At 38.1% G+C, this 22,729-nt stretch overlaps 1 protein-coding gene across 2 annotated transcripts in view; it reads right to left on the bottom strand.

The window, feature by feature from the left end:
• Window positions 1-22,027, bottom strand: part of hmcn1 (hemicentin 1) — a 110,701-nt gene extending 88,674 nt beyond the window's left edge. For both annotated transcript variants that reach the window (XM_069194069.1, XM_069194070.1), the window contains exon 1: window positions 21,446-22,027. In XM_069194069.1, coding sequence (XP_069050170.1) covers window positions 21,446-21,710 — 265 coding nt within the window. In that variant the 5' untranslated portion in view covers window positions 21,711-22,027. The remainder of the gene's footprint in view (window positions 1-21,445) is intronic.
• Window positions 22,028-22,729: the final 702 nt, after the last annotated feature.

The following is a 22,729-nucleotide window of genomic DNA, read 5'->3' as shown; positions in this document are numbered from 1 at the left end:
ATCGGGGACAGAACCTCAGGATACAGAGACCTGCTCAGTACGCCCCTTTTAAATAACAATGGCCCCTTGAAAATGGAATAGGAAAATCGATTCATTCATCCAGTCTCTTCATTCCTTGTTCTATCAGTCCAAATTATGAAGATGAAGAAATAACAGTACTTTTGTTTGTTTTATACAGTAAACACGATTAGACAAAAGATTTAAACCCCATCTCAGAGCAAGCAACCTACTGATTATTATTTGCCTTTTATAGATCTTAGAGTTTTTCATGTTACTTAATATCAGCTTTTTCGCTGGGCAAAAGCGTCTAGTGTCTTTTTGATCATGATCAAAGTCAAATTGGAATTGAAGGTCAATCACCATGTTCTTTACATTACGTTTGTTGTGTCTTTTCTTTTTGCTGAAACAGAAAGAAACTGAGAAATACTAGAACCCGAAATTTGAGCAAAAGCAAGGCACATCATTATTAAAAATAAAAACCTCAGTTCTATATTTTCGAATTCCTTGCATATTATTGGTCTTCATTTCCTTCCTCATTCCCAAATTGTTAAGGTAAAGCTAAATCAAATTTAGCCTGAATATTTTACTAGAAAACATAACACACAATTACAGAAAACAACTACAGCACAACACTCCCTTAAGAGTACACCCTGCTGGTACTAATTGACAATGACTCCTTCATCTAGACTAAGGTATCCTTGTAATGAATGTTATCATTTCTAAACTGATCAACTGCTACTCTTTTGTAACTGCACCACATTCTTGGACTAAGAACCATACAGTATACTGCAACTAAGATATGCTGAACATTGTTTGTTTCAGCAAAATAGAACTGTTCAGTGATTTATAACAAAGAGGGATTTTGACAGTTTTAATCTGTTAAATGTTTTCTGTCCAGTATCAGTAGCCCTGTTCTACAGCTTATTTTGATTCTGATTTTAATGAGCTGTTGAGTCCTTAGGTCAGATTTTTAAATATTTCCATTCACAGAGGGGATGACTTCAGTTATTGCAGCTGTGAAACCCAAGCTTTGGAAGCATTAGTGTTGCTTTCTGCTGAAATAAGTCATTATTCTGCTGGCAAATGAAAATAATGACTGAGTGTATGTTAATAAGTTAATAAGTAGCACTTCCACAGATAATGTGGAAGACCTCTCTTTAAAATCCTGGTGTTGATACACAGACTGTGCTACCTCTTTGTGAAAAGCATTTTTCTGCATCTACCTAAAAAGCAATAATTTTGGACTTCTGAAAAATTAATGATTAAGATATTTTTTTAAAGTATTGCCCTTACTACAGGATCTTAAGTGAATCTCTTGACAAATGCTTCCTTAAGTACGTTTAACATGCCAAATCTCATTGTATATCCAGACAATGAAACCTTGTGTCACTGCACAACACATTCCATTTCAAACATGTATGATGTTTGTTAGGGACAAACCATGCAACAGTATTTTAATTCTTATATAGACATTTTGTGTTTCTTCCTAAAATTACCTCTTAATTTTTTGTTGAAGTAACCAAATAGCAGAAAGAGACTGCTGTTCGTAAAAGCTTTATACATACATTCACTCTAATTTTTACAATATATAATAACTCAAGAGAAGTCTTTCCAAATGTTTAAATTTGGCAGCAAGTGTTGGAAGCCAAGCAACACTTCTGTGATCAAAGACATTTTAAAACTAACAGGGAAATGCATTTGGCTTTCTGAATGGAATGAAATTTGTGAGTAAAAATCTTGCTGTTCGTGAATGGAAAAATTGATTCTGCTTTTACATTCTTTTGATCAGTCAGCAAGGTTTTCATCTCAACCCATTGGGCAAATAATCTTTCTCCCTTTCACAGTTAAAAGACACAGACCCAAATCAGATACAGCTTGGTAGAGTTTTGTAAGAGTAAAGTAATTCAACTATTCAGAGTAAACCACTATCAATTTTAGCGAGACCATCCTGAAAAACAGCATATGTTTTAGGAATGATATATTATGTGCAAACTAAGAAGGAAAGAGCATGTGTCCATTCTGCTTGAAAGAATGCTTAGAAGTTAGACTGCGGGATCAAACAGTAAAGGAACAATAAATCACAAAATGTTTGTCTTTTAAACAACAAATACACTCAAGAGTTTCAAGGCAGATGCACTGAACAAAAAATAAAATCAGTTCAGTTTATCCCATGTCTTTAGCATAAGTATAAGTGTGGTAAAAATTAAATGATTTACTCCATTAATAATTATCTCATGGCCAGGACTATTACAGTATCTTAATTCTGATGGAAGGGAAGAGACTTCAGCACTCTAATATCTTTGGTTTTTAAATGAATGCAAATTTAATGTAAATGCTGGGAATTATTTATGTATTTGTACCCTAGAGAGTGGATACAAGGGAATTCCAGTCCCAAAAACAAAAAGGTCTTATTACTATTATTATTTATTCCATGAGACTGGTTGAAAAGGTCAATTTCCAGAAAGTAAAATTTCAGGAAATTCCTCCAAAAGAAAAGACTCAGCCTACAACCTTCATCCAGTTCCACACAGAGGAATAATCTGGGAAACAAATACTGTGTCTAGTTTACCCTGTACCACTAGCAGGAGAGTTTACATGCTGTTGGAGCAATCACATTAACAGCCCAGAACATTTGTTTTCATTTTTTTATCCCCACAGGCAAAAGTGCTGCCCCTCAGAATGTGTAATTATAGCACTCCATAAATGACTCATTAAAGTAAGTCCAAGAAGGTGAATTGTGTCAACTTGGTTTTCAAATGACTGGTGAAAACATATTAATCATGCCATTTGCATTGATTCAGACAGGAATTCCAAATTAAAGAGATTTCTACATTGCCATAAGGTAATATTCTAAGGTTCTAAGCACATAATAATTGAGGGACTTTTTAAATAAACACATTCAATAACTTCAGCATTTTTCAAATTCTCTTTTACTACATTTTCACATTTTACACTACAAATTATTCACATTTTATTCTATGCCATGTACATTGTAAATCGCCTTCTCTATTCAAACATTCATCCTCATATGAGGATATGTACTGTATATGTCACTTTATGTGAGATACTAATACTGTACTGTATGTCACTTTCACATCCAATAGAGAACTGGCAAATAGCCTAATTCACTGAGTTCTTCTCTCTTCTCACATGTTCATTAAATTAGTACTTCAAATTTAAAACATAAGCAATGGGGCATAAAATTCAATTACCAAGGAAGAAACAGGGTTTACCACATATAAAACAATCTCATATCCATAACATTTGTTCTGTGACTAATTACCCATGGCAACCGTAGTCAGTAAATTTCATTGGCTAAAACTGAACTGGCAGACTCCTGCTGAAGTCTTTCGAAAGACAAATGTGACAAAAAACATATAAAATCAAGAGCCTCTTTTGCTACTCTGTCTGCCTCTTTTAACTTGATTTCATTGGTCTGAATGGCTGTGGAATGGGATAAAACAATGGTAAGTGTTATGTAAGAGTTGGAAAGACTGCATAACAAAAGGTTCATTTTGTTCAGAGGGATGGTATGTAGACAAATGTGAACTGAGTGTATCCCCACAATTAGCACATTTTATTACAATTCATATTGTACTATCATAAAAACGTGAGGAGAAAAAAAAAAAGCTTTCTAGAATGTGCTTGTTACAGACCTGATACTATTATGCTCCCCAGCAAACAGCATGTACTGGTCAAGCAAGACTGTAAGAATAAGAATATAAGATTAACAACTGGTGACGTGTGAAGTCCACAAGAGAAACCATGAAGTGCCACTGCTACTCAATGTCCGCCTCATCCACCCTACACCTGAAGACAGAAACCAAGTCTTCTGTGATTTTCTTGAAGTTTTTTCTTGTTCCCTCTTGTAATATTGCAAAACAAATAAACAAAACCAAGGCCCGAAAGTGCAACGTGTAGGAAAACGAGGCATAAACATAAACACAATTTTTAATCTGGTGACTAAAAAGAATTCACGGGCCTGCAGCCAGTGAAAGGAACATGGCTTAAATTCCATTAGAGAACACAAGTTCATTCTCCTCTCACTTATCACACTAACCGGGACAGCACTGTTGGGGGAAATGTGCTAAAATCATAAAAAAATCTCTAACTTAACATGAAGATATTGAACTCGGCTTTTAAGGTGCCTCTGTGGCTAAGGATCTGCGCCCGTGGCTGGAAGGTTGCCGGTTTGTATCCTGCTCCCGGCAGAGGAATCCTACTCTGTTGGGCCCCTGAGAAAGGCCCTTAACCCAACTGCTCCAGGGGCGCTGTAAAAAATTGCTGACCCTTATCTCTGACCCCAAGCTTCTCTCCCTTTTCTGTGTATCTCATGGAGAGCAAGTTGGGGTATGCAAAATGAAAAATTCCTAATACAAAAAATTGTATATGGCCCATAAAGTGATCTTAATTCTTAAATAATTTTTAAATGATCATTTTCCAGAATAAATGTGAACACTTACTTTTATTTCTAATGCAGTTTTACTTGCCATACTGCATATAGAGAAGGCTAACATCTGTTTTTTGATACTATGTTTCCAGTACTCTTGGGCTCAAGGAACGTAATCTTAATTAGGAGTTCAAGCAGGCATTACAAATTAGATGTGAAGGAATGATATTATAAGCATAATTTACTTTTACAAAGAAAATTCTAATCAAACCAGGTGAAAATGTTACAAAATCCAAATTCAATGGAGTTCAGCTTCATGACCAATTTGAAAATCACAGATACTAGGGTTTGGCAGCCAGCCCACAATTCACTGAAGTCTTATGTGGAAAACAACTCATAACATTTTATAATGACTAATCTAATACAACTCAAAAATGCTCATAAACCAAACTAATACCACTTAAAATTAAAGTACACTTAATAATCTTAAGTACTCTTAACCACATCCCAAGGGGCAGGTTGATATCTTTGCCACAGACTGAAAAGGTCCCAAGCTGTTTTCTCAAAGCAATTACCTGATTCTGTCTTATGCACAGAGCTGTGACAGTGCAATTAATCATTATGAGCATGACGTAAAATTTAGAAAGCAGTGCATGCTCACATTCTTTATGTGTTTATACAATTACCTCTGTGTGCACAATGTGATATGCCTTTTTTGCTGATTATGTAGCCTATACAAAAGTTGTTGTTTTTTTGGAGACAGGGAGCTAATGAATTGAAGAACTGGTGCGGGGAACAGTCTGTAGTACTATAGATGAGGTCTGTGCTGTGGTGCAGAAATCTTACACAGGACCATTAACTTTCCCACAGGAAGAGCTCTGGTTAATTTCACTGAAAAGTAACCAGAGGTCACCTAGTACACAGTGATATACAAATGCTGTTTACATGCACTTGCCATAGAGTAAACAATCAAGTCTTCGGTGGCACACATTCTGTTCAGATGAGCTAGGATATTAAGGAACTGTATAAGAGGTACTGTTGATTCCTACCAGATGGCCAGATGGAATGAGGAGAGACATGAATGGATTTCATCCACACAAAAATGTGAGTCAATGCTACAGTTAATATCAAAACATCACCTAACGAATGGTACCACACCATTCACTAAACTGTCTCATTCAGATAAGTCTATAACAGTCATACTTTATTAACCAACAGATGGGCTCTCTTACTGTGCAAAAAAAAAAAATTGCTATGAAAATGGCCATAAGAATAAGCTGTTCCTTTTTGTGCAAAACAAACGGATTGTGGGACAATCACCCACAATTACCCATTTGTAGTTATCAGTTGCTTATCTTCTAATGGAGTTTGTAACAAAGTTTGGGAAGGATGACAACAACCAAGGTCTCCTTCAGTCTGTTACTTTAGTAATTCTCCATGATGTCACTTCCTGTAAAACTATACATACTGTACTACAGTAAGCTCTCTCTTGCAGGCATTTGTCTTTTTGCATCCCTCCTCCACCCTCAACTTTGCACCTACCCTTTGCTTATCTTCTCTTATTCTTTCCTTATCCTACGGCCAGGTGGGGTTAGCTTTTCAGCCTAGCAGGGTAAGTCCAAATTTCTTATGACCATCTGATCGATAAATATTCCTTAATACATTTTCTTATTGTTTTTTTCATGAACCAAAATTCAGGGTTCATGAAACACCTGGTGTTGTACATGAACATGAACTAAGGAGGAGGAACTAATGTTGGCCAGTCAACTGACTGTCAGTTCTTGACGTTCAAAAATATATTTTTATGAGAAATTCATTTAAAACTGAAGTGTTACCTTTGTACTACAGTGAAAAGGAGCTTCCTTGAACAGAGGAGCCCCAATGCCCCAAAGAGCTTTTCAGCCAGCTAATACCACAGCCCAGCCAGACACAAAGCTGTAGATTCAAGACTTCAGCAAAGTCTGAGCTGCCATTGACATTACTCTTAGCATACAGACATGACATGTAAGAGTAGAGGCAAACACAGACATGCAGTGATCAGAATTACTGTAGTTTTTCTCTGCTTTTTGGAAACAACTGAAGCTTGGTCTCAAAAACAATCTGAGTGATTTAATACTGTACTAACCAGTAATAAAACTCAAACAATGCCTGGACACTTTGCAGTTCCCAAGTCCTCCTAAAATAAACTCCTTTACACAAAAGTAAATATTAACATACAAGACACACATGGGCAATGTAACAGAAATAAAAAGTGTATGTCAAGAAACTAAAGGCTTCTTCCCAGGATCAAAGAAGACACACTTCAATTCATGTGCAATAACTTACAAAATCCTTCAGTTAATTAGGCAGGCACCAGGAGAAACTGGCTTAATTAAAATCCTTAAAGAGATTAATGTGACCAAGGATGTCGTGTTTGTTACAAGTTCGAGTGCTTTTTGTTCTCTGACTTCATCAACCACTAATTGCTGGGATTTTACTGAAAAGCACAGTGACCTCACCAGAATGGTTTCAAGTATTTCAAAATGACGTTTATTGTTTCTTTACTGTAATGGAAAACGTTCTGAAAAGGTTAGAAAATTTTTTAACAATTTTCAATTTGTCTGCTTCATCTGACTTTATTTTGTGGGGTTGATGATTGTAAAAACCAGTGTTTCTAGAGCCAAACATTTTAAGGCTTCAGATTGCAGGCAATCAAAATTGCAGTTTCAAATAACAGTCATGAGCTGTTATGCAATTCAGCCCTTCTCCAAGGGTTAGTGGAGATCTTAAGGTCCTTCTAAGGAACGCTGCTTTAAAACCATTAACTCTGAGTCAGGGAAGAGCTGACATGTAGATTTCTTCAGCTGGAGTATACCAACTACCTACCAAGTCACCATGATTTACTGAATTCACCCATATACAGTATACACATGATATTAGGATTTACAAAGTCTCAGAGACCTTCATACTTTAAGATCTTTCTGAGTAGGAAGAGCAAAAAAAAAACGCAGGTGGGATGCTCTGTTTAGCTCATAAATATCCTTTTACTATCATCAGTATGAACTTCAAGTTGTGAACAAAACCTGAATAAAAAGAACTGCATTATGGGAAGAGAGCTAATGGGTTCTGCTTGACTACCAGAGAAGGTGGGGATCAGTAACGAGGAAATGAAGCAGGTTTCGGCTCAGTCACGGTATGCCCTGGGGCCTGTTTCTTCAAGTGGAGACTGTTTCTAATTGTGTACAAATGACTGGTCTGGCCTTGACTGCTGAGCCATGCTCTATACGGATCTCTCTGGTCTTCATGAGGAAGGATGATTCTGAGATCCTTCAGGCCACCATCACTAAACTACAACCTAGTAAAACCCACAAGGAACGGCTCAACACAGCTTGGAGCTTCATCCTGTGCTTCGACCTATTATGTAAGGTGAGCTGCAGAGTCAGCAAGCAGGCAGGCTGTGATGGTAATAAGATGAGGTTTATTTGACACTTAAACATGTAAAAGAAAACAGGCTACAGAAGGGGCTGATGTAAAAACCTAAGGCCTGTTTAAGTATCGCCACATAATGTGAAAGAATATACCAACAGTATATTCTCAACAGTCAGATTCAGAATTCTTACTTTGTTCAGTACTTAAAAGCACTACATTTTGTGATCTCTCAGAGGGATCACAACTACTGTCTTTATATCTCCTTTAGTTGCAGTTTTTATAAATACAAAAGTAATATTGAACATTGACCTAACTAACTAAACTTTAACAGTTAAACTGCTCATGTATGTTGACAAACATAATGTTAACATTTTTCAGACTTTTTTTAATTCATGAGGTAGGTTTTGATGCATCGGTTTTTCATCATTAAACTAATTTCAGCTATCTTACTTCATTGCATTAGTACAATGTTAAAGGTCATGAAGTATTGAAATTGTCTATATATGAATAAATAAAACTCAATATCTAAATAAATACATTCTAAATAAAGAACTCAATATCTGTGCCCCATTTACTTTGTCCCACTGGTCAAAAAAGAGCAACTCTTCATTGTCAATCCTTAAAAATACTATCACACCATGCCATCTACCTATTAATAACAACCTAAAGTCACGTAGTGTTTGCACAAATCCTTTGATATGAATCCCAAAGAATGCTAGGCTAAAGCTCAACTTAGATTTTCCTTGATAATAAACAAATGCAGATGTTGGCAATACAGATGTTTATGCAACATGAAAAACTTCATACTTGGATGAGTGACCGTCTGTTAAAGAGCCTGAATAAACTTAATGGAATTATTTTAACAGTCTGTGAATAGTGGAAGTACACACAAACGCTGAAGCACAAAAACTAGGTTTGTGCATACAATCGAAATCGATTACAAAACTGCAGAGACAATAAAAATAAGTATACTTAATTTCTGTAAAAGCATAGGTCTCTAATATTAAAAAAACGCATCATATTGTATGTAGCCTTCACAACTTTTGTAATCTATGATATACTGTATATTGAATAGGCAAAAATAATAAAAAAAATTGACACACTTACTATTGAGTAGTGACTAGTAATTATGTCACTCCTACAAAAAGTTCCCAATAACTGTTAAACTCATTAAAAGATAAAAAAATGTCTTTCTGTGTTCGAAACCAAGCAATAAACAATGAGAACAGTTGTGTAGAAATATTGCATTTTGCATGATACTAGTGGCTAAATCAAAATTAGAAATGCCAGCTTAAGATGAATAAGCAACGACAGGGATTTCTCTTTGATGATAATGCATTTTCTATTATCATGAGGCTCCTGAACATTATCAGAAATAATAAAAATCTATTTACTTGTCATCATTCTTGCTCATCATTAAAGTGTCTGTAAAATAGATTGTTTTACAAAGCATGATTCTACCTATCTATATATCCATGACTAACTCAAAACAAAGGATTTCTAGAAAGTTGTATCACCTCTATCATTGACTGTTGCAAAGATGTCTGAACCATTAAGTGGTTTCCAAGACCAATGTCAATCGGTCCAAAAAGTCCAAATTCAAATTGAAGAGTAAAACAGTTCAAGGGTATGCCTGTTTTTAAAATGAGTTTTAGTGTGCCTTCACTGAGACAGGAGGAGGATACTCTGGTCTCCTTCAAGTTTACTGTACCAAAATAGTCTCTTGATTCCAAAGACAACATCTTGTGAAGGGATGTCGTTCATAGGAATTCTGTTTGGAGATCATGACGAGACTGATCTCCTAAAAACAAAGACAGAACTGATCAAATGCATCCTTTGATTCACCGATTAATACATGCAGAATAGAAACAACCTCAGCAAACAAGCCAAGAGGGCAGATGTAAGCAATTACAAACAAAACCTCCATGCTGCACACTGAAAAGTAAGGCAAATCCTAAGCAGGTTTGGCAGATATACTGGCTCCAAAACTTTAAAAGACAGCAAATTAAAATTAAAAACTTCTGCGTGAATGCTTTGTTTTGCATATGCTTTTATGTTAAGTTGTTCTCCAAGTCCAATTAATGTGAAGAGTATCACATAGTGAAAAATACCAAACAACGTCAATTACAAACACAACCAAAAGACAAAAAAATGTACATTGTCAGTTTTTGGAGAAATACACAAAATCTCGAAGTGAGGCAAAATTCTAAAAGAAATACACACCATGTGTCAGAGTGTAAATCAACAACAGAGGAATTTTGACTTCATAAGCTTTATATAACAACAAATTAATGGGAGATTAAGTCAGACATCAGAAGAGAGACCAGAAGATGGACCACAGTGCAACATTTAAACAAAGAGGGAAAGCATAAAGCCCAAAGTTTGCATTTAGTATTAATTACTGATTAATTATTTAATATTGATGCTGATTTGTCATACATCATAAAGGCAGTACATCTGCATGAAAACCTTATTTGACAAAGCATCCAATCCATTTTCTTACTGCTCCATCCAATTCAGGGTCACGGGGGAACTGGCACCTATCCCAGCAAGCAAGGGGCACAAGGCAGGGTACACACTGGACGCGGTAGACACACACACGCATACACTCACACACTTACAACATGGCCGATTTTCCCAGAAGCCAATTAACCTACCAGTATAGCTTTGGACTGCGGGAGGAAACCGGAGCACCTGGAGGAAACCCCCACAAACACAGGAGGACATACAAACTCCATGCAGACAGCACCCCAGGACCAGAATTGAACCCAGGGTCCCAGTGTTGCTAGGCAGCAATGCTAACCAGTGCATCACCTTGCTCCCCAGCTGACAAAGCAGATTAAAGAGATTACAATTGACCAGTGGTTTTGTGCACTTGTACAGCATGAAAAAAAACACACCAGTTTAAAAGAGATTAAGGACATTTTTCCAAAAGGTAGAATGTGCCTGATATTATAAAACACTGTTTTAAACCTTTAGCAGCACAGCTTCCGAGCATCAGCAGCAAGGTGTTGTTGTGTGAGAATTACAAGTCAGGTGCTGTTCAGCAGATCTCTCTGTGAGTTACTAAACACACCAATGGACCCAATGCAGTCTTCCACAACATTGTTGTCTAATGGAAAAGCACAAAAAATCCACATTTCCTTTCATGCTCTGCTTGACACTGGAAACTACTTATTAAAGTCCTGTTTAGTCTTGAAAGCAGCAGCACCAGTGAGCGATTTCCCCAGTCTTTAGTGCTTATATGGAAATGCAAAGCAGCCACCGCGAGGCCTGAAGCTGTGTCTGTCTCGGCATCTTAAAAGTCTGCCTTGATTAATACTTAACTTTTACCAAACTATTACTGTTGGACTGGTCTGTGCGCAGGCCCCCTCATTTTCTCTTGCTTTTAAGTAAGGGGAGACCACAAGTGAACAGTATGCATTACAGCCATCGCTAGGATAGGTTCTCCAGCTCCACGCTTTGCACTGGCACATCAGGAAAACGAGGAGTTACTCAGATACACTTTCTAAACAGATAATTAACTTCACATGAAGCCTAAGAACACTAACAAATTTTGTTTATATAATGTATATGTCTATGTACATAGCCTTATAATGTGAAAGAATTAAATCACTGCCTCAAAGGATTGGCTGAAATATTTTCACCTGAAAATAAAGTTCTGATAACGGGAAAAAGAAAAATATGACAGAGCTCTTGCTGAGTGTTAGAAAATAATGGGCCTGGGAAGAATATTACAGCAAAGCACATCATGGAATGTTATATCTTAATGAAAGGGTTTATCAAAGCAGTACGAAAAACTAGCATTCAAAACTCTCAGCTCTCAGCTCACAATTCATTTTAATTAGTGTCTCTGTATTCAGACTGCTATGATATATTCAATACCAGCACACCACCTCAATAGCACTGAACGGAAAGAGAGAGCTTGAAACTTCATATTAGTCACGATCCAAGATGTGAACTTCTATTTAAATATTCACAACTGTGCTTCAGAGTTTGTATTTCTCCCTCACTAACGTTATCCAAAAACATCACTTTCCTTTTCATGTGTATGTCTAACCCTATCCCTAACCCATGAAAGGCCAGAAGATGGCACATTTGGTGAGCTAGTGGTGACCGGAGAGTAAGAATATAAAATAGCCAATCAAACTTAACCTGCACATCTTTGAGAGGTGAGACAAAACAGGAGAACCCAAAGAAAACCCAAAGATCCCACAGCCTGTTATCAAACCCCAGATCCAAGACTGCTTTGACTGACTCTGCTTTTGTACTGCATAATGAAAACAAAGTGTAATTATACAGAAATTACAAATCTGCAAGGGTGCCTGGCCTATTGGACGGTACTGGCCAGGTCATGCAAACAGCTACTTCCTTTGGCAAACTGAAGAGCTGACCTCCGACACAAAATGGACAGCTGTTGACAGAAAACCCATGTTTGGGCAACAGAAATGCATCACAGCCTTTACGATTCAATGGCCTGTGCCCTTGTCCTCAAAATTCACTCATACAAAGCCTCCACTCTCTGTTAAAAAAAAAACAGACGCAGACATGCCAATGAACTAGCTTTGGAGTGCTCAGGAAATGTTTCAGCAATATGCAGTCTCCCCTGGGATTCTGAGCCCCAGTTCAAGAAAACACTACAGAGTCTGAGCCATGAAAATTACAATGGCTTCCTCTGGGCTGCGGCGATAATTTAAACAATATGCCAGGACTCTGGCAAGTGAGAGCTATGACCTTAAGGGAGTTTCCGACTCTCTGGACTCTAACCTACATGAAAAATAAAAAGATTTGAAATACACTTCAACTAGGCTGCACTCCAGGTGGAGGACGAGTGCTGACTCTGGTCTAATTATGGAAAAAAATTATATTGTACAAGTATCCTCTGCCTTTTCAATATGGAACAGACATTATTCTACACCATCCCAACTATGAACCACCAATCGTAAATCAATCTCGCACACCTGTGATTCTCCATGGGGTGAAGAAGGGATTGTGGACACTCTACTCCAACATGCCCCATGTCTTGGCCTCATGCTGTTTTACACAATCTGTGTATGCCCCATGTTGCTTCTTAGGAGAGTTTACAGAAGAGTGGGGTGTTTCTTACAGACCTCACTGAAAACTCCCAGGAGTCTGGTAATATCTCAGATAAAGCAGGTACATCATTTGGTGATACATGATCACATGCTTGAAATACATTTTTACACATTTAATAATACAAATTTCTTACACTTAAATAGCACTTTTCTGGGGACTCCCCTCTACAACCACCAGCCAGCCAAAGTACGCTAGAATGCTCACCGCAGGACGCTGGGTTTAAACCCCTACTCTTTTCAAGACACACCCTGGGATTTTTAATGACCATGGAGATTCAGAAACCTCATTTTTACATCTCATCGGAAGGAAGGCACCTTTCTTTTCGCAGCATGAAGAAAAATTGCCCCCATAACCATACTTTGGCATATGGACCCACACAGACTGCAGGGGGATCACCCCCTGCTGGTCCCACTAATACCTCCATTGTGTCTTATTTGGTCAATTACTGCATAAATAAAATGTATCATAGTGGATGAAAAGCATGAGCCTTTGAGGTTTTCCTGATGCACTGACTGAATCTTCCACAGATCATTTTAAAACTCATTATGTGCATAACTCAAAACATGCTTCCATAACTAATGTCTAGACATGTGTCTTGTTAGGTATCTTGTTTTGCCAGTAAAATTGCCTCACTGAGGAGGCATACAGCAAATAGAAAGAAATCGGGTGTGACAATTCTCAAATACACATCTCCTAAAAGGTCTTAAAGGGACAGTTACTGCTTTGTTTCCCTTAAGCTGTATCATCCTAAATCAGCGGCCGAAGACAGCAGCAGTGCAGAGACAGCATGGATTTAATCTTGATATGTTTCATCCTTCTTCGCTCAATTTTCATTAACGATGAGACTTCTCCAAAGAAGACAAGGGCACATATTAAGCAGTAACCTGGTCTGTAGGCAAGCTCTTCTAGATATTAATCACATGCTTTCATCTTAAGGGATAAAGATTTTTCCCCCTGCTGTTTTAAATCATAATCATCCCCAACATAATTATTTTAAAGATCTATGTTTTATACACACATCCCTCTTCCTTTCACATTTAGCAGGATTATTATCACTCCTCTATTCCATCTCCACCTTTAAAGCTACCTCTTGGTAAACTCCTGTCTCCGCATGGCGGTCTCACGGGACTGGGCCCTGGAGAGCTATCTGCTTAGAGCTAGCAGGTTCTTCTTGTGTTTGCATGGGTTTTTTCTGGGTGCTCTGGTTTTCTGTCACAGTCCAAAGCCTTGTAATGGACTGGAACTACACATGATAGAACTTCAGATATAGCTCCAAAGAATACCACCTCATCTGTGAAGCATGGCCTGGCTAAAAATTAAAGTTTTGCTGTCCCCAAATTTTTGGAGGGCACTGTAGTTTCCACATGTGTCCTCTGGACCTTTATCCATGTGTTATCTCATGACAGACTCATGATTTATTCTTGCTGATGTTCTCGAAGGCTAATAGCCTTGTAATGGACTGGAGTTCCATCCAAGGTGTACCCTTGTTCCCAAAGCTTCCCTGTATAGGCTATGGGCTACCGTGACCCTGAGTTGGATCAGCAAGTATTGAATGTGATGTTATGATGGTGGTTCATGAAACTTCTGAAATGTTTAATTGTCACTGACTTGGTTCGGAGATTTGAACGGCACTGTATTTTCCCAGTGCTTTTCTGGAATGGATATGCTTAAATGTCCATGGAGTGCTACTGTATGTTAAATTAAGCCAAGAATTCCCAGAACTTAGACCAGGCATGTTTCTAATAAACTACCCCATGACACAGTGGATTTAAGCAGAGGTGTTTGTCATTATTAATGTGATCTTCTTAACGGGTTTTTTTGGGGACTTTCCTCTTAAAAATTCCACACACAAGCATGCACTCCTCCTGAGTTTCAGTATTAGACTTCATTACAGCTCTGCTATTTCCTCAGAGGATGCTTGACCTCAAAAACTTGTAAAACTTCACTATAAAAGGCACTGAATATCCTATCATAAACATAAGGCCCAAAACCAGGAAAACTGATACATTTCAATCCACACGATGCTCCAACTTCATCCCTAGGTACATAATCATCCAGAATAAGGATTACACCTTTGATTCCTGATGCAGTTTAGTAAATGACTAGCTTGCTTTGATAGTACCAACTACAAGTACTAATCAGTTGTTTGGGAATCTCCTACATGACATAATCTATCTTTCGTTTCATTTGAGTTAAAGGTCTACCGTATAAAAGGAAATTGACATTTAAAATGTTTTTGATGCCCCAGGTACCCACAATACAGTGAACCGTGTTCAAAATTACAGACTGTGTTACCCAACCATGCTCTAGGTCACATGAGAAACAGTATGATTACTGTGCACGCGAATGGCACAGTCAGAGTTTTTGTTTTCTCAGGAATTCCAGCTTCATGGTCTCATGGCTTACTTTGTTCATGATAACCCTTAGATCCTTGTAATTTAGACACGTTGACAGTTGAAAAAGATTTACACTATCCATAGCCTTTGAAGACACACAGATTTAAAAGACATCCATCACTGCCACCCCTCCCATTTCAAAATATTTGTTTCACCATAAAACCACAAAGTATCCTTTGAGGTTTTAGCTAAAGAACTGAAAGATGCGATGCACTATGAATGACAGATTACTAGAGAAATTTCCTAAATGCTCGCTACATTTCTAACTACCTGCCTGAATACTCAGCTTCACTATTATTAAACAGAATTGCGTAACAGTCACAACCTCAAGCTACAAAACAAGTCAGAAAGATGGAAAACGCTGAGAAGCTCAGAATTTTTTTAAAAATGCCAAAATAAACTGCCATGGTACCTTGGTTTTAAACCGATTTTAACCCCATGCACATACACAGAATAATACAGACATATGAAATACCCATTAACACACAGAGAAAGACCCCAGAGGATCAAAGTTTTGCAAACAATACTGTTGTAGCTTTGAGCAAGATACTGTACTTTACTCTGATTGTGCTAATCCACCCAGGTGTGTAAATAAGCATCACAGTGTTTGCAGCATGCTAACCTGAGCTAGTGTATCCCATCCAAAGTGAACACCCTCTGCTTAATGTTATAAAATCTGCAGATAATTCCAGCCCTGTGAGGCTTAGGAAGGATTGAATCCAACAGCTGTTTGATAAAAGTAGCTTTCGGTGATAGTGGCTTACTATTTCCAAGGATTTCAATCAGCCATTTCTTGACAGAAGACAGGGTATTGACCTCAATAGCATATTCTACTCCCATATGGTTACTCCCATAACCATTTACATTTTATTTTGGGTAATTACATGCATATAAGTGAACATATTAGAACAAAAACCATACTTTGTGGGCAACTCTGTAATTTCAAGTGACCATATATGTTGGGACACATTCACTTGAAGCAAATTTCAGATTGTAAAAGTCAGTATTTGGTTGCTGCAGCCACTTTGAGTTACTGCCTATTCAAGGGGTGGCCTGACTTCAATTTCTTCTTCAGTCTGTAAAATGCATGCTCAATTAGATTTCAATCTGGAAATTGACTTGGCCTCTCCACTTTGAAAAGATTTTCCACTTTTTTTCCCCCTTGATGAACTCTTCCGTTGCATTAGCTACAGTATATGTTTTAAAGGGGAACTACGGTCCCAATTTCTCAGACCAGTTTTTAAATCTTGGTAACAAAATGAATTAATTGATGGTATCGCAATATTTAACAAATTTCGAGTTAAGCACAAGATTGTAAACTTTGTGAAAGCACTGTATGGTCCTCGTTTTTTCGTAAAACACTGGTCTCGCCATGAGCACGAGAGTATGCCAGAATTGTGACTTAAACCAGCCCTTCCCGCTCACTAGTCACTGTAATGACAAATGTAATGCGATGTATGTGCAAATAAGCACAGGTTTTGCAGCAGACACTTCAGCAGAAATTTTCCAATGTCATGTGCATGCAGAGTTAACAAGTAAGTAGTATTTACGGGCAAAACCGTCTTGAAATCTAGAGCAATATTTCTATTGAATTAAAACAGAGGTATTCACAGTCTTGCTTGTTTACAATTCACATCACAGGAAGTCTGCTGCTTCGTTCTGAATCGCAGAGTATGGCGCTGCGCATACCAGGAAAAATTTGTCTATTTTGTCATGTAAATTGGAGGTTTTACAAGTTACTGTGTACATGTTACTTTTTATTGTGGTTTAAAAAGCACTCATCAATGCTAATTCTTTCTAACCCATGATATAAAAATAGCCTTGGTGTTCCCCTTTCAATCATTGTCATGCTGGTGAAGCACTGCCCAATAAGTATGAAAACATTTTCTTCTATTTATACATGCAAAATATTTCTGTAGACTTCAGGATGGATTGTGCTGCTGCCACCATTAGTTATACCATTAATAAAAATGAGTGAGCCAATTCCATGCCCATGCCTGTGCCATGACATTACCTCCACCATTCTTCTGAATGTGCTTGGAAATACAGAGACAAACCATGTTTTTGAAAAAAAGGTTTATGGACAGGCAAGACCAAGATAAACCTTTAGAAATGTGATGGGAAGGTTATTAAAGTCAAGAAAGGAACTACGCATGATAGAACTTCAGATACAGCTCCAAAGAATACCACCTCATCTGTGACGCATGGCCTGGCTAAAAATTAAAGTTCTGCTGTCCCAAAACTTTTGGAGGGCATTGTAGTTTCCACATTTGTCCTCTGGACCTTTTTCCATGTGTTATCTCATGACAGACTCATGATTTATTCTTGCTGATGTTCTCTAAGGCTAACAGCTCTTCTATTTACTTTGGACATCAAGCCAGGCTTTGAGGACTGCATTTCTTCCCACATGTAAGCATCTGTTTCCCCCCTGAATTCTGTCTACCTCCCAGTTGTACAATGTGTGATCACTGCCTGAGGATCATGTAGTACCTCCCCTCTGGGCTGGTTTTGTATTATAGCAGAATTTCACCACCCCACCAAGAAACACCACTTAACCTATTTATACAGTACTCTTCCTTAAAGGACTGTGTATTTTTAAACAGTAATGATAATAGCAGCAGCTGCTTTGTGCTTCCTGTGGTTGGGCGAATGTCATTGATTTTACTTCAGCTGTGTAATGACCAGCTACAGGAGAAAGGAGATGTGCCCTTGCTTGAGAAAACAAATGCTAGAATTTCTGGATGCGCATAACTTTGATGAAATACTAAATTGCCCTTTTCTCTGTCTCAGAAATGTATAAACTGTTCCTCTGGTTTGGGGTATTAACATTAGACATGCCATACACTCAAGTATCTGACAGTCTGAATTAAGCTTTCCCAGCTAACGGATGTTTCCATATTGTTACTCCACTACCCTGAATCTTTTTCCATGTGTTTACTGATTGAGATTAGAAAGTAAATGGGACACTTGTGGTTTTGTGCCTTTTTAAAGGAGAGCCAAATAAAACAAGCTTCACTTCCTTATCACAGTGTGGGATGAAACCTAATGTAATTCACCAACATTTAAAAACTTTGGAAACTGGGACCACATTAAAAGAAAAACTCTAACAACAACAAAATGCCTTATAAGAGTTCTATACCTTATTTTTAGCTATACAGTCAGAGCACACATTTTTTTAAAGAATAGTTTTATAGATTGACAAGGAATGTCAAGGTTCTTTACTAGGAAACAAAAATGAAAACAATCCTATTTATTCGCCTTACCAATGTGTTTTCAATTAATAAACTTAATGACATTCAGTCCAAGACCGTGTATTGGACTAAGAAGTTCTTGAAAATGGACAAAGGGATGACTTGGTGTCTTCTTGTAAAAATCATACAATTACATTTCTTGGATACTGATCTCTGTTGATAGAATAAGAGAGATTATTGAAAGGCAATGCTAGCACAGCAACTCTGTCTTTGAGAAATATTTAATGGACCCCTGTACTGCAATTACTATATTACATCAATTATATTTAATAAGATAAATGTGTTCAGTGCTGGGGCCCTGGGTTGCTACCTGCGTGGAGTTTGCTTGTTCTCTCCATGTTAGCATTAGTTTCCTCCAGGTACTCCAATTGCCTCACACTGTCCAAAGACATAGAGGTAGATTAATTGGCTTCTAGAAAAACTGGCCCTGGCGCAAGTGTGTGCGTGTCTCAGTCTGTGCCTATTGTATATGTGCCCTGCGATGGATTAGCATCCTGTTCAGGGTGCTTCTTGCCTTGCGCCCATTGCTTGCTGGGATAGGCTCCTGTTCTCCTTGATTTTGGATAAAGCGGTTTGTACATGGATGGATGGGTGAAAAATGTGTACAAATTCTGGGACAAATAGTAGAGAACTCAAGCCTGTTCCTTCTACACCCCTTAGGGCTTTGAACACCAGAATTCCAAGTGACAATGAATGTTTAAAAGTTTGAGTCACTCCATTAGGGACTTTGTTCTTTTCTTTTGGTGCCTGACACAACCCGTGATTACAGAATAAGTTAGTGCAAAGTGTAATACATGACGGCCAGTTTCTTGTCTGAAATGGAGCAGGTGTTGTTATGAAAGCACTACAGAATTACCAAACACTCCAGTTCAACAAAAAAAAACATTTTGAAAAAAGCCATTACTGTACGGGCTCCTAACCTTCAGAAAGACCACTACTTAATTGTACTCCGCAAAGCTTCCCAAAATGACAAGCATGTACAAAGCTATTGTAGACACTTACATTTCTAAAATGTTTGAATATACTGTGCATACCTCTCTGAAACAATTTGTTTTCATTGGCACACTATAGACTCAACACAAATTAAATCATTCAAAACTGCTTAAGGAATCTACCATACTGATCTTAGTACAATAATAGTAACACAACCCACACATCTGGAATACTCCTTCATAACCCTTTTTGAAGGACAGGAGCCCTGTGCAGCACCTCTTCATTCTGCAAACCTCCAGCTTCAGTTACAGCTAAGAGTTATTTGATGTGATAACCAGATACCATGCATCTTGAAAGGAATTCCAAATGGCTCTTAAGCCAAGGTGGAAAATCAATTTGGAACACATTCTCAAGAGACAAGCTGTCTTTTCAGTGCTGCGGCGGATGTAATGATGGCATTCTGCAAAGGCAATGTCTTACAGGAGCATCCCATGTGACTGTGACCATGCTGCTTTCTTCCGCTGACATGCATTTGCTGTTCAAAAAAGCAATTCTGTACAACACCTTTCCTCCTCCCCTAAACCAAAGACATGAAACAAGCCAGGTCTTTGTTTTGGGGAAGGTGGGATAGATAGGAGCATCCCTCCCCCTGTTTGTCTTCTAATTAAAGACTCGCAGACTCGCACTTTCCTGCTGTTAAGCTCCAGCCCATTCGTCAGCAAACCTTTCTCACACTTTTCCAGCTGTTGCTTTACTGTGCTCTCCGGTTTACAATACAGAGCATTCCTTAATAACTTCCAACAAAACGGCCAGGTATCTGGGACCTCGGTTAGCACCTGACTGACTGTAGCATTAGATTCAATTATTGTTTCTTCTAAGGTGTGAGATGATTTGGCAAATTACTTCGGTTATTTTTACATTGCTGTACTGCAACACCATGATTATTAGGGTCTTTCTGAAAGGTATTTGTGTGATAATGTGTACTCGCAATTAGAAACAAAAAAACAAGAAAAATGTCAGGGTGTGGATGCTGCACATTGGTGGTGGTGGAGGGTAGTCCCCATTACCCCATTACCTCCTTTGAGTGGAGTGTCCAGAAAAGCGCTATATAAGTGTAAGCAATTATTATTATTATTATAGTATATACAGTAAACAGAAGTGAAAGTGAATGTACTGCACCCGGTGGAAATAAGTTACCTGCTAAGTAATTCTTCGCAAACACGGCACGACGACGCCACCCACACTGTCACCTGCTTGGCTGGGCGCGTTAAGTTTAACATTTAATACATTGCACAGAAACCTTGCACCTTAGTTCCTGGAGCTGTTACAGGAAGCCGTTTTGTAATTTCTCAGCGTATTTGCATTGTCACTTCATAGTCATATACTGTAACGTCATTATTTATGTTCTAAATTCACAGCAAAGACAATACAAGCGAGAGACCAAAAGATTCGAGAGTTTTGAAGGCAGCTTTAAAGTGTCAAGGTGTTTGTTAGCCTCTTAGCTTTTCTAAGGAAGGCAGAAGTGAATTTGCACACGAGTGGGTTATTTTGCAATTTTACTTAAATTACATTGAAAACAGCTGTTCTACTGTTCTCCGGTCGGTATGCTCTTAACGCAGTAGTTTAATTCACGCAAACGCAGATTTACATAGATTTCATTTGGGTAATAAAACATTTCAATAACTCGCGAAACAAAAATTATAGACTATGTTTTTAGGAGAGTCTTGACAGCTCGTAAAACCTACAGCAAATATTACTGCTGGACTCTCCACCGATGTAGACAAAAATTCGGACAGACTTAAAACAGGCGTTGTTATAAACTGATCCCATTTTCAACAACAACAACAACAACAATATACATGTATTAATAATGGGTGCATGATGAACTGTATTTAACGTTATATGAAAATGCGTGCATAATATCACTTTAATTGTTTGATTTATACACAACTAGGAATATTACCCCTTACCTGGGTCATGGAAAGGGACCAGGGCAAAGTTATATAAAGGCTTCTTTGGTCTGCTAAGTGACGTCTCCAAAATCTTCGATGCGCCTTCAATAACCTGCACCAAATCGTCATACATGGACCCTGTCACATCAAAGACGAACGCCAAGGTAGAAGCCCCCTCTGGAATTTCGTCCTTTGTTCCATCGCTGCTTGTATCCTGTGCGACTGATAGTGCCAGCAGGAGCGGTACTGCCACACACAAACGGGACAAATGTCTTAAGCCCATTTCTGACCTCTGGTCGATGTGGAATTTTGTGCACCAAAGTAAAACGTCAGGGTGAATATCCTGAGGTGAAGAAGGACATTTGATTCAACACATGTCAACAGACTTGCTAATTAAAAACGTAATAAAAAAAAAAGATGCCAATTCAACTTTTGTCCCAACGGGGCTGAAAAGCCGATCTCTGATGCTGTCCCTGTTCTCAATGAGGCTGTGTTTCTCCGCCTGACCTCGGTCGATGTGGGGACTAGCTGATCTCCCTGTAAAACATTTGTGCTCTACAGCAACAGCCGACTTGGAAGCGCTTGCTCCCGATTAGCAACCCACACTCAGCTCAGGCTCTGAAGAAGGCAAGATGATTCCTTATACAGAGCAGCTGTTCTCTGATTGGACCGGTGGTTTTTGGGGTTTCAAAAGGCCCACTTCTAAAGAAGTAGGCTATTCTCACTCCGGATGTACTGAAGACCCTTCCCAGTAACTCTTCAGTATTCTGTTGTTGTTGTTTTTTTGTGTGAAATAGGCTTTATAGAGAGTATTGCATTTCAGTCCAGTTATTGTAGAATCCCAAATAACAGTCGCCTATACTGTTCTCACAGACGCAAAAAAGGAGAGAATTACTTCTAATGACTTAAAAAGAAACGGATGGGGGAAGTATTTCCTCAAATACTACCTCTCTCTTTATATATTTACATAAAGATTGAACACTCATAACATCATTGATTTATCCTTGGGCGTTCTTACATTTCTAAGATGAAAATAGGCAGTTTTATAGTGTGCCTGAGAGTTGTAGACGCGCTCACTTACTGGAACTACCGTAATTATAACATAATAGAACTACTTTATATCTTTATATATTATACTTTGAGAATATGGGGCGCTCATTTATCTGTGTCAAATGGTATCTTAGCAGCTGGTCATCATTTTTAATGCCAAATCGTACTGCCTATTTGTTGAGCATGCTGATCGATGTTGTAAAAAACAAAAATGGTTAAAATAGGTGTAAAGGATAAATTGTTGTGTTTTTT

The sequence above is a fragment of the Lepisosteus oculatus genome, chromosome 9, assembly GCF_040954835.1.
Source record: "Lepisosteus oculatus isolate fLepOcu1 chromosome 9, fLepOcu1.hap2, whole genome shotgun sequence".
Taxonomy (NCBI): domain Eukaryota; kingdom Metazoa; phylum Chordata; class Actinopteri; order Semionotiformes; family Lepisosteidae; genus Lepisosteus; species Lepisosteus oculatus.
Note: the sequence above shows the minus strand (reverse complement) of the source record. Positions and strands in the feature narration are given on the sequence as shown.